This window comes from Berghia stephanieae, chromosome 12 (assembly GCF_034508935.2).
Source record: "Berghia stephanieae isolate SIO BIC M18660-M18661 chromosome 12, UCSD_Bste_1.3, whole genome shotgun sequence".
NCBI classification, from domain to species: domain Eukaryota; kingdom Metazoa; phylum Mollusca; class Gastropoda; order Nudibranchia; family Aeolidiidae; genus Berghia; species Berghia stephanieae.
The window spans coordinates 43,487,668-43,501,979 of NC_088371.1; the positions used below are offsets into that span (position 1 = coordinate 43,487,668).

Below are 14,312 nucleotides of genomic sequence, written 5' to 3' on the forward strand. Positions count from 1 at the left end.
TTTTGAAAAAGACGACAAGAACTACAAACAATTTTTATTTATAAAAAAAAACCAAAAAAAAACAAAAAAACAGCAGCAATAAGTTATTGAGGTAAAATGCATTAAAAATAAGTAAATAATACACTGAGTATGGAAGAGTTTCATTGGAAATTAAAATTAAAATTGGTAAAATTATATGGAAAATTGTACCTGTTGAAAAAAGCTCAAATTCAAATTCATTTTTTGTTAGTACCTAATCATTTAGTTTAGTTTTGAGTTAAATCCGGACTTAAAATAGAATGACAAGTTTAATAAACTGCATAAGAACCCTGTTGATGTTTGTTTGTTTTTGTTTTTAAGGGTTTTACAGCACTTGCAACACATTTAGGTTATATCAGCGCCAGTAAAACGGAAGAAAATGGGATAGTAAAAAGTTCTAGAATTACAATTAAAGCACCCAAGAGAGAGTAAGACATAGGGGAACTGGGAACAAATAGGGATCAGATGTAGATTCCAAGAGCATACCATCAATGTACTTAGTTTGAGACCACCTATAAGTCTAATCCAGACACAAGCACAAAATCCAACAAAGAGAAATACACTCAAATGCTTACATTATAACTTCAAAATAAATATAATAATACATATCAGAGAGATGATTTACAAGGAAAAAAATATCATCTCCCAAAACAATAACTTTGCATTTGACTGTTTCCCTCCCAGCTAGGATTCCGGCCAGTGCCAGGACAAAACCAAATAATCTCATTCCAAGACAAAGACAGAAAGCATGTTGGATAACAGATATAGGTGATAGAAGACACAGTATGGACCCCCCTGCCCACTATGGGAAAAATAGAATGACAACTTTAATAAACTGCATAAGAACCCTGTTGAGGTGGACGACGACCACCTCGTGTATTGGTCAATTTTTAGGACCTATGGATTCAGTGTATCAAATACAAATCAACTGGCCTGTATGTTTCTATAGAGGACTTTTCCATTAAAAAATATTGTAGTATTGAAAGGAAAATCGTGTATGATACAATGATGACAGTAATAAATGCAGACACACAAAATACATGGGGTGTCAAGTATCGACCCGTTAGATTGCCATAGATGTGTTGTAGCAACACGTATCCCCCCCCCCCCCCCACCCCCACCCTCAAAAACCTCACCCACCCACCCAACACAAAAATAGACGGTTTCTTACTCAAAACAAAAAAATTTCCCCCAAAACTTCACACCCACCCAACACAAAATTAGACCTTTCTTAATTTAACAAAAAAGTAACAAGTATACATTCTATACAGAATGTTGTTCAGCAAAATGAGCTCTACAAACACAGTGTTTTAGTATTTATAGCTGTCATAAAAAGCATTTCTTTACATTTTGTGATGTACAAAAGAGAAATCAGAAAGAGAAAACGGTCGGTTATTACTATGAGAAGTCCTGGAGTAAATCAACTTTATCCGAATTCTCTTTGTCTGAGTTTTAAAAAACCCTTTGTTTATTTTTAGGCAATACAAAAATCACGCATTCAGGCCCATAACTCATTCATAAAGAGAAAATACAAAATTCGATTTCTGAAAACTTAATTATGCACATTAATATGACACATTTAATCTCCTTCCAAATTTTATAATACTGTACAAGCCGTACTGTCAGGTCCTCTTTTGGTGCAAGCATTTGCAATGTGTGTTATTGTCAATTATGGTTGGTTGGGTTTTTTTAAAATAGGTTTAATGGCTCTTGTAACACAAATGGGTCATTTAAGTGCCAGGAACATTAAGACTAAGACAATAGATTCTAATAAAAGAGAGAGTGAAACACACGACAGAATTGCCCCTTCTTCCTTCATAATTGCTAAATAACCTGGAAGCAACAAAAATCAAATTAAACACAAACCAAACTAATTCTCTCTCTCTCTCTCTCTCTCTCTCTCTCTCTCTCTCTCTCTCTCTCTCTCTCTCTCTCTCTCTCTCTCTCTCTCTCTCTCTCTCTCTCTCTCTCTCTCTCTCCACACACACACACACACACACACACACACACACACACACACATACATACATACATACATACATACATACATACATACATACATACATACATACATACATACATACATACATACATACATACATACATACATACATACATACATACATACATACATACATACATACATACATACATACATACATACATACAGATACAAACATAACCATAATCCTACAGAAATCTTCATATTTTTACAAATAATAATATTCATTTTGATATGTATCATTACGTTTATTTGTCACAATATTGCAATCAATGAAACTATTTAACCAACAAGGATGTAATCATGTAAAGGCATAACAATGTATATAAACACAATAAAAATAAGTTAGACAAATCATTCACATAATAATAAATGGAAAAGTTTATCACTGTAATGGTATCTCAGACTCAATCTTATCAAAAAATATATGACAAAAATACAATCAACAAATCCCATTTTCATTTTTCTTCTAAGGAGTCATACATTTTTGTCATACCAATCTTCATTCTGCACAATCTCAAATTCAAAACCTTATATAAATGTAAATCTTCAACAAATTCAGAGATCTGAATTCAAACACCTGCCGCAAACTATACTAATTAAAAGATAAGGACTGAGGCGTGTGGTATTATTTCTCTATTGCTACAACACACACAATAAAATTTTTGTTTGTTTGTTTGTTTGTTGCTTTAGGTCTCTTCCAACACAATTGAGGTTATATGAGAGACCGCTGAAACAAAAAAACAAGCAATCTAACAAAAATAGTACAAATGTAAATCAAAATCATAACCTAAAGATATCATAAGCTAAATTATAAATAACCAAGAACAAACAGGCAGAAGATTTACAGAAAAAAAAATATCCTCTGTCAAAAATACAATCACAAACCAAAGAAGCAGGATAGGCTAGTAAAGAGAAGAAGAAACGACATCACTATCGGATCGTACACCCATGCGAACATCATAGGTATATGATTCAAGGGTGATGCTCCCATCCAACCACCCGCACACAATAAAAGAAAACTGAGATAACAGGGGGGATAACTCACAATGACAATAGTTGTAGCACACCATTTGTGAGATTGGTTCGTTAAACGAAGAACGAGGCCTGGTTCACAGTTCAAGACTGCCAAAAGATGCAATACTCGGGGGGGCAGTGTGGCTTAGTGGTACAGTCTTTGGTTCGTACCCGAAAGGTACCGAGTTCGATCAACCGCAGCTGCGCTGTGCCTGGTTCACAGTTCGAGACTGCCAAAAGATGCAATACTCGGGGGGGCAGCGTGGCTTAGTGGTACAGTCTTTGGTTCGTACCCGAAAGGTACCGAGTTCGATCAACCGCAGCTGCGCTGTGCCTGGTTCACAGTTCGAGACTGCCAAAAGATGCAATACTCGGGGGGGGGGCAGCGTGGCTTAGTGGTACAGTCTTTGGTTCATACCCGAAAGGTACCGAGTTCGATCAACCGCAGCTGCGCTGTGTTGTGGCCTTGAACAAGTCACCTCTCCCTAGCCCAATTTGCGGCAGACGCCTGGGACTATTCCAGTCTTCCCTTGGAATAGACCCTAGAGAGAAATTTCCCCGATGGGATGAATAAAGGGAATTTTATTCTATTTTTATTTTCTTTACTCTTATCATCGATCGCTGATGGTATGCATTTCTGCCGTCCTAAGGAAAAAGACAGTATGTTTACTTGTAATAAGAGGCCACATACAGTCTTTTTCCTTAAGACATCAGATTTGGAATCTACTTCTGAATCCTATTTGAGCCAGTCCCCTTTACCATTACTTTCCCTTGGATGCTTTTAATTGTTAACTATCTTAGGACCAACCCCGTAAATATACAGGACAGGACTGGTTGCCAGCGGTGTAGACTAATCCTGTATAATATATATGCAAGATCACACATAGTGAAAATTATTTCAGTTTTGTGCTCATGCATGCGTGACTCGTCTTCAACGCTTGTTAAACATTTTACGGTTGAGTGGTGCAGGGCAGTATCGATACTCTAGTTAAACATTTCACGGTTGAGTGGTGCAGGGCAGTATCGATACTCTAGTTAAACATTTCACGGTTGAGTGGTGCAGGGCAGTATCGATACTCTAATTAAACATTTTACGGTTGAGTGGTGAAGGGCAGTATGATACTCTAGTTAAACATTTTACGGTTGAGTGGTGAAGGGCAGTATCGATACTCTAGTTAAACATTTTACGGTTGAGTGGTGAAGGGCAGTATCGATACTCTAGTTAAATATTTTACTGTTGAGTGGTGAAGGGCAGTATCGATACTCTAGTTAAACATTTTACTGTTGAGTGGTGCAGGGCAGTATCGATACTCTAGTTAAACATTTTACGGTTGAGTGGTGAAGGGCAGTATCGATACTCTAGTTTAACATTTCACGGTTGAGTGGTGAAGGGCAGTATCAATACTCGATGACTTATTTCAGTTTTATATTTATAGAGATTTAGAGCAAGTCAGTCAAGATGGACAAAGAATCAATTATCAGTCAGTCATTTAAAAAAAAAATTTGACAATCTCAACCATTTCAGATGTGAATTTTTTTTTTAATACCCCTGAACCCCCACCCCCCAATGACAGATTGTTAAAACATTTCTTTCTCATATCAATAGACAGAGATAATTGTGTGTGTGTGCGTGTGTATGTGTGTAGGGGGGGGGGGGTGGGTGTGGACATTATTAGCTCACTGCTATCTCATAACAATATTCTATAATACTTGCCTTAGCAATACAAACAATTATCTCACATACATGGAGAAAAATGACATTTCAATTTCAAGAAAAAATTACAAATCTCAAGTTGGAAAACCTCACTAAGATATAATAATAATAATAATAATAATAATAATAATAATAATAATAATAATAATAATAATAATAATAATAATAATAATAATAATAATAATAATAAAATCAACAACAAAAAAGAAAGAGATACAAAATAAACAACAACAAAAAGATGAAAACTCTGATTATGCTACTGGCCAAGCTATAGATAGCTCGAAGTTGACGTCACTCAAGTCTTTGTTATTGTTCTTTGCCATCCACGTTTATGAGTAATTCTCACTAAACTGTATGAACCAGACTATCAAAGTTCATGGTTACACAGAGTTTTGTGTGTTGGTCCGTTATACTTCTGGATGGCAATGTTGTGAACTCGTAAGCCAAGCACATACTATCTATTCATACTTGTGTAAGATGCGAGTTTGTTGGACCAACTTTCTAACAATTCATATTTCAGAAATTTGAAATTTGAAATTTGACCTCGTTTTTTATATGCTTATTTATATTATAGACAACACAGTAAAATGTGTCCAAAAAAATGACAAATTAATGCAGATTTGATTATCAAAACAGCGTGTTGAAATTAACTTCTTAACAAGGAAATAATAATAATAATAATAATAATAATAATAATAATAATAATAATAATAATAATAATAATAATAATAATAATAATAATAATAATAATAATAATAATAATGAAATTTATTTATATTGCGCCTACTCCTCTATACAATAAAGCTCTAGGCGCATAACAATAACTTCAATCCATTCAAATGATAGTTATACACTTAACTAAGTGTGAGATAATACCAGACTCCGCAGGACGACGTTTTGTTTGTTTGTTTTTAAGGGTTTTACGGCGCTTGCAACACATTAAGGTCATATCAGCGCCAGTAAAAAGGAAGAAAATGGGATAGTAAAAAGTTCTAGAATAACAATTAAAGCACTAAAGAAAAGGTAAGACAAAGGGGAATTGGTTCAAATAGGGAACAGATGTAGATTCCAAGAGCACACTATCAAGTGAACATGTTTAGGCAATCTATCAATCCCACCATATCATCTGGTGCCATTTACAGCCAGCATAGGGCAAAAAAAACACGATAGAAATAGAACACAGTGGTGCAATCATCTAGCTTACATTTAAATGTGTGTGCATCCCTGACATAATCAGTCGCATGGTGAAATTTTTGTTTTGCGTTGAAAAGTAGCAAAAATCTCTAGGATTGAGTGAGTTAAAGGTTAGTGTGAATATGTTCTATTTGTCTCTTCCTTGTTTTAATTAGCTGGTCAAAAATCATTCACCTGGGACATTTCCATACCACCTTTTTTATTTTTTTTTTTTTCTAATTGTTTTCCTTGAAACCAGATTGTCCAATCTGGACAGTTGGCCTCTATGTGATAGATTTGGAACTTCCTGGCAGAAGGTTTATTCAATGATCATTCAAACTAGGAACCAGTCAATGGCTACAGCATCTCATGTATCGGTCTATTACTACTGTACTGTATTGGCAAAAATGGCAAAGGAACAACATTGCAACCATCTCGTAGAAGGTTCAGACCTCTCTAGCCCTTGTGTCTTGTACAAAGATGGTGATATGGTGGTGTCTTGTGCCGTAGTGATTTTTTATATTATGATAAAAAATCAAAGACATTTTGAAGAGGATTAAATTCCATTTACATTTTCAGGTATTTGACCCATCGTCTCAAAAAAGTCAGGATGATTAAGATGCTGAAATTGGAATTTGTAGCCAGAAATATCAGACTTACGTTGAGTTCATTTTCTTTATTGAGGAGAAGGAATATCATATTTTACTGAGTTTAATACCAACGTTTCATATTTTTTGACCAGTTTAACTATAATTTGACTTTTTATCAACTGGTCCATCCCGACTTAATACCGTTTTGAGACGAGGGGTCACATATTATATCGTATCTGATCAGTCACTTTATATTATTGTTCGTCTTTTTCATCCTCTTAGCAGGTAGGGTTAGGCTACGGATAACTGTATTTGATCTGAATGTTAGATCAGGCAACATTGTAAAACCCCTGAAAAAAAAACCCTTTAAAGGAATCAGCACAGAATTTAAATCAAAACATAGTCACTGTATCCTCTTGGTCTTCCGATACAACAATAACAATGATAACAGACCACACACACAGCTTTCTTTCATAGTGTGTTTTTGGAAATGAATTGGCTCTTGGTTATTACTACACGTCAAATTTCCCATCATGGCCCGTTAGCAGGAAACAGATCCGACCATTTCTTTTCGAAAAACTGGCGTAGATTGTGTCCAGCTTGGCCAACTTCTGATTCATCCTCGTTGAAAGTTTCACAGTTGTCGAAGACTAGTCTCACGTCTGATGCAAAATCTAGCCTATGCTTGTATCTGGAGAGTGATGTTTTAAAGATGAAAATAAACAACACTTTTAAAATAAATATTTTAAAAATGATATTTGAAACACTTGAGACAAACTATTTTCAAAATCTTATAATAATGAGCCATGTCTTTATAATCTGGAGCCATATAAAGCATTTGACGAAATGTGATATTTTGTAAATTTACATATTTGTGTTTGTGTTTACTGTCTCCTGACGAAGGCCAAGGGCCGGAACGTTGTTTGTTTTGTGTTGTTCCCTTATATATGAGTCACATCTACTCACTTTATTTTTATCTCCATTTTACTGGCTCATTTTGGCACCTCTAGTTTTGGTTTTACTACATATACAGCCAACATATTACAAAAACACGATGGAAATCCAACACAGTGAGTGGTGCAATCATCTAGCTTTCCTTTGAATATAAATCAAGGCCTTGACACAATTTTCTTTTCTCTTTTCATTTATTTCTCATTTCTCTCTGTTCTGGCTTTTAGTCTAATTTTAATTGGTTACACATCAAGTTCCGTGTGTGCGTGGGGGGGAGGGGGGGGGATGATTTTTTCATTAATTTATGTGTATATTGTTTTTTTTAAATATCCCTTACCTCACTCAACCCTAACACTGACTATATCTGTAGCTTACCCGGGGTTACTTTTACCCCATGCCTATTTATATGAGATAGATTACAGGCGTAGTATCAAAGCTAATGTTTTTAGTTTTTTGCATGTTAATGATAGTTGAATAAAACTATCTATGTACCTGTTCATTTTTAATACATTTTTTCCAATTTTGAAAAGTAGCGAAAAATCTCTAGGATTGAGTGAGTTAATCCAGAGGACGAAATACAAATTTTACCAAATCATCATCTTTTCCCCCATCCTCACCCCCCCCCCCCCCCCCCCCCCCCCCCCCGCACCCCACTCCATCCTCCCTAATCATACCTGCATTAATTAAGGGCGGGTCTGATATAATGAATGTGAAATACTACTCACCTCTTTGTCTTGATTTTATTCCTGATGGTGGTAAAATCCATGGGAGTTTTGATAAATTTCTTGTAGGATGGAAACTGTTTCTTGTTGACGGGTTTCAGGAATGGCCATCCCAGATTATGATTCTCCAGTTCAGTCAACAGTTTGCTAAAAGAAAAGAAACAAAATGACAAGTTGATTACATTCCTCACGGTGAGTGGGAGGGATTTTTTTAAAAAAAAAAAAGAAAAAAAAAAAGAGCTTTATATATAGCGCAATATCCACCAAATGTGCTCAAAGCGCTTTACAAGGGGTCCATGGTCAACAGCAACATTTAACATGTAGGACGGGACATGACGCCTGTTAGGCGATATTACAATTTTTCGGACAAAGACAACGCTGTTAACGGCCAGGTACTCATTTTACACCTGAGTACGGTGAGAGAATGTGAGTAAAGAGCCTTTTCCAAGGACTCAACTATGCGCCGAGTGCAAGGCTCAAACCCAGGACCTTACGATCCGAAAGCGCGTGTCATACCACTAGACCACATAGCCGCACAAGTAGGCTAAATAATTACTACTAATGTTGATGTACAAAATAGAAAATTAATAATAATAATAATAATAATAATAATAATAATAATAATAATAATAATAATAATAATAATAATCATAATAATAATAATAATAATAATAATAATAATAATAATAATAATAATAATAATAATAATAATAACAATAATAATAACAATAATAATAATAATAATAATAATAATAATAATAATAATAATAATAATAATAATAATAATAATAATAATAATAATAATAATAATAATAATAATAATAATAATAATAACAATAAATTTATTTTTTTTTGTTTGTTGCTTTAGGTCTCTTCCAACACAATTGAGGTTATATGAGAGACCGCTGAAACATAAAAACAAGCAATCTAACAAAAATAGTACAAATGTAAATCAAAATCATAACCTAAAGATATCATAAGCTAAATTATAAATAACCAAGAACAAACAGGCAGAAGATTTACAGAGAAAAAAAATATCCCCTGTCAAAAATACAATCACAAACCAAAGAAGCAGGATAGGCTAGTAAAGAGAAGAAGAAACGACATCACTATCGGATCGTACACCCATGCGAACATCATAGGTATATGATTCAAGGGTGATGCTCCCATCCAACCACCCGCTAACAATAAATAATAATAATAATAATAATAATAATAATAATAATAAATAATAATAATAAAATAATAATAATAATAATAATAATACAATAATAAATAAATAATAATAATAATAATAATATAATAATAATAATAATAAAATAATATAATAATAATAATAACAATAATAATAAAATAATAATAATAATAATAATAACAATAACAATAACAATAACAATAATAATAATAATAATAATAAATAATAATAATAATAATAATAATAATAATAATAATAATAATAATAATAATAATAATAATAATAATAATAATAATAATAATAATAATAATAATATAATAATAATAATAATAATAATATACAATAATAACAATAATAATAACAATAATAATAATAATAATAATAATAATAATAATAATAATAATAATAATAATAATAATAATAATAATAATAATAATAATAATAATAATAACAATACAAATAATAGAACGAATCTAGGTATGAAAATGAAGGTATACAAATATAATGTTTTCTTTAAAGAAATTCCTTGCCTGCAATGCATGAACTCCTTGGCTCTCTCTTTCTCTGATATCACTACTGAAGACGACGTTGTCGATGATGGTGATGAGGTAGCCCCGACTGAATGGACCTTTCCATCTTTTTCTACCTTTGGTTTACCCAGAATGATAACTCCAACACCACCATTGTTAGCGGCTAGGCCAGCTGTCCCGATACCCGTCCCCACCGACTCTTCCTTACTCTTTTCAGCTTTTGTCTTCCTTTGTCTCTTCTTTTTCAGCGTTGACGAAGCGGACGCTGGAGATGATGTTGGGGTTAAATTGAGGGTAAGAGATACAGTTGGTAAATTGGACGTAGATGGAGGGGATGGGGAACATAAAACCACTTCGGCTGTTGAAGCTGATGATGATGATGATGGCAGAGGTGGTGATATTCCTACAGCTCCGGATGTTTCCTTTTCTTTCCTCTTTCTTCTTTTCTTCTCCGGAGGAGAAGACGAAGGAAGAGGGCTATTTTTGGTAGCAGACGTAATTTTTCCATCAACTGCTGTTGCGGGTGTAAGTTTGACGTCCAATCTTTTAGCAGAGGAGGTTGTAATGGTAAGTGGTTCTTCCTTGATGGCAGATGATGATGACGGTGTTGATGTTGACGGAGGTGGAGTGGCCTCCCCTGGAAAGATGTCATCGGAGTCGGTTGGTTCCTCTTTCACCACCAATTTGGTGATTCTTTGAACGGTTGGGAGGCTTTCCTTGCGCTTGCGAGACCTTTTGGAACCACCCTGAAGATATAAGTAATAGGACATGTATAAAAAGCTTAATCTTTAGAAAAGGCAACGAAACAAGTAATAATTACTTCTTTAAAATTATCATCAGAAAATAAGCTAGATTCCTTATTTTTGGGGGTTTTTTAAAAGATTTTTTATATAGCGTAATATCCACTCAACGTGCTGAAAGTGCTTAACAAGGGGTCCCTGGCCAACAGCAACACTTAACATATAGGATGAGACATGACGCCTGTTAGGCAATATTACAGTTTTTTTGGACAGAGTAAAGCCTGACCTTAAATTGTTGTATATCCTAATGATCATAAACATTATGACTTGTAGCAGTATTTGAACAAACCATTTTTATCACATTCGATATCATGTCACAAAGAGGAAATTTTTAATTTTTTGTTGTTAAGTTTTTTTTCTCTTTCAAATAAGACCACAATAACACGTTGTGCTTTGATGATGAGCATGATTAGTGACATATAACACAACTATGCTTATATCTGGGTAAATATGGTATATAAGAGCTATTTATTAGTTGATCAGATGTGTATGAAAAATCAATCCAATATCTTGAAAACTAAAGAAATTAGAAATATTGTTTTAGTTTTGTCGGATTTCTGTGCGGAAGAGGAAAAATCGGAAAGTTTGTATCTGATATTCAAGAACAAAAAATACACAATTTTAGTAATTTGACAAGGAAATAAGTCGTTTCTGAAATCGTGTACGAACAGCCTCAATTTGACATTGATGATCACTTCAACATTACTGCGGTTTGTACCCGAAATGTCCATTGTCTGTTTTGTTCCCATACGAAGCCTCTCCATTTTCACTCTTTCGTTAGTATTATGTGATCTACTGACCTTTTCGCACAAACAATTAGCGTGACCTACTGACCTTTTCACACAAACAATTAGCATTAGTGTGACCTATTGACCTTTTCACACAAACAATTAGCATTAGCATGACCTACTGACCTTTTCGCACAAACAATTGGCATGACCTTCTACTGACCTTTTTGCACAAACAATTAGCGTGACCTACTGACCTTTTCACACAAACAGTACAATTAGCATGACCTATTGACCTTTTCACACAAACAATTAGCGTGACCTACTGACCTTTTCACACAAACAATTAGCACTAGCATGACCTACTGACCTTTTTGCACAAACAATTAGCATGACCTACTGACCTTTTCAATCAAACAATTAGCATTAGCGTGACCTACTGACCTTCTCACACAAACAATTAGCATGATCTACTGACCTTTTCACACAAACAATTAGCATTAGCGTGACCTACTGACCTTTTCACACAAACAATTAGCATTAGCATGACCTACTACTGACCTTTTCACACAAACAATTAGCATGACCTACTACTGACCTTTTCACACAAACAATTAGCATTAGCGTGACCTAGTGACCTTTTCACACAAACAATTAGCATGACCTACTACTGACCTTTTCACACAAACAATTAGCATTAGCATGACCTACTACTGACCTTTTTGCACAAACAGTACAATTAGCATGACCTACTACTGACCTTTTTGCACAAACAGTACAATTAGCATGACCTACTACTGACCTTTTCGCACAAACAATTGGCACACTGCCATCGCTTGGGTATCCTTGGAAGTGGGGGGTCCAGACAGTCGAGGTGGACATAACGTGGACACTTGGAGCAATGGGCAAGTCGACCGCCTTTTTTGCCACAAAGACCACAGTGGGGAGTTCCGCTTGCCTGATGAAAGATGAACAAAATGGGATGTCAGAATTAATTATTGGATCTTGGTTGTATATTTTTACATTTTTGTACATTTGCATATGGGTTCGAACCGGGGGCCATGGGGACAACATGTCTCGTTTGTAAAATTTTATATATATTATATATGTATACTTTGTGTTTATACATTTTCATGCACGCCACGTTTGTAAACGAATTTCCATTTTTTTGGATGAATATTATTATTATTATTATTATTATTATTATTATTATTATTATTATTATTATTATTATTATTATTATTATTATTATTATTATTATTATTAAAAGGTTTTCACTAATTGAAATGTTAGCTTATCATGAGAGGCAGGTCCTATTCTACACAAGAGTCTGGTGAAAAAATCTGAGTATAAAGCTTTTTTTCCATGGACTTGCTTTTTTGCAATGTCCACAGGGGTATTTAAACCTTTGACCTACTGGTAAAAAGCCAAATGTTATACAATAATAAGACCATAAGGTTGTTTACTATACTCCATTAAAATATGCCTGTTCCTGCTACACTTTTGGGGTAAAACCTGTCAAGATATGTTACAGTAATAGACAAAGAAGATAGAAAATTGTTTATTTGTTTGTTTTTAGGTGTTTAACTGCGCTTTCAACACTATTTAGGTTATTTAAGCGCCCGTTTCTGGCTTTTTCAGTTTTTATCAGCCTTGAGGGGCCATAGCTGCTCAAATTTAATACTGTTGTAATAAAATTACTGAAGTAATAAAACATGTTTTAGTGGTTGTGGAAAAGAGTAAAGAAAACAAAGCGATACCTTGGACACACACTCGAAGCAGTACCAATCTCCCTCTGGAATGTTTTCCATCTTAGGCTGTTCGTTAAAAAAAAAGAAAGAAAATAAAGTGGATTAAAATTACGAACAAATTCAATTATGAAAAAATTCATGGCACGTAGGTAAATTCTACTTTAAAACAAAATAAAAACACTATATAAAATATTTTTAAAATAAATAAAATGGAGATTTATATAGCGCAATATCCACTAAATGTGCTCAAAGCGACAAGGGATAAATAATAGAAATTAACCATAATTTTGACTGGATTTAAAAGGAAACAATTCAATAGAAATATTTTTCTAAAAAGAGCCTTTAGCTTTATCCTATAAAATCTACTTGTGCTGCGTGACTGCCTGCCTGACTGAAAGAGGAAGTGAATTCTAACAACATTTGGTAGTAGACTTAAGTTGCCAAATATCATAAGTGCCATTTGTCCTTCAAATCTATGCTGAAGAAAGACTGTAACAACCAAGGCATATGCAGTAAAAGCAATAAAATCAGCCAAGTTTATTTTCAAGCAGACCTGCCAACCCTTCACATTCCAAAAGTGGAATCAGAACGCCTAAAAATAGGAATTTGAGACATAAAAATAGGAATTTCACCTTTTTAACAACCCCCCACACACACACAAACACACACACATACACCTCTTCACCCTTTTTTCTTCTTACCATTTCATCATTTTTTGAAAATCGAAATTGTAGAGACAATGGCGGAATAGTACAAAAAGGAAGAGTGAAAATAGGAATGATTCCGCCAAAAGTGGAAGGGTTGGCAGGTCTGTTTCAAGGTAAAAAGCCAAACGTGAGACATAATTTGAGACATAAAAAATAGGAATTTCACCTTTTTAACAACCCCCCCCCCCCCCCCCAAAAAAATTTTAAAAAAAAAAAAAAAAAAAAAAAAAAAAAAAACCCCAAAATTTTAAAAAAATTTTTTTTTAAAAAAAGGGAAAAAAAAAAAAAAAAAAAATTTTTTTTTAAAAAAATTTTTTAAAAAAATTTTTTTTTTAAAAATTTTTAAAAAAAAAAAAAAAATAAAAAAAAATTTAAAAAGGAAAATTTTTTTGGAAAAAAAATTAAAAAAGGGGG

General features: G+C 33.7%; 1 protein-coding gene across 1 annotated transcript; it reads right to left on the reverse strand.

Moving 5' to 3' along the window:
- Positions 1-1,905: 1,905 nt before the first annotated feature.
- Positions 1,906-13,257, reverse strand: LOC144957526 (uncharacterized; the record flags this gene model as incomplete). Its single annotated transcript, XM_078888864.1, is given in 5 exon segments — positions 1,906-7,205; positions 8,191-8,334; positions 9,913-10,658; positions 12,243-12,398; positions 13,201-13,257. Coding segments are annotated over 5 exon segments (1,263 nt in total), but the record flags the coding sequence as incomplete, so codon positions are not given.
- Positions 13,258-14,312: the final 1,055 nt, after the last annotated feature.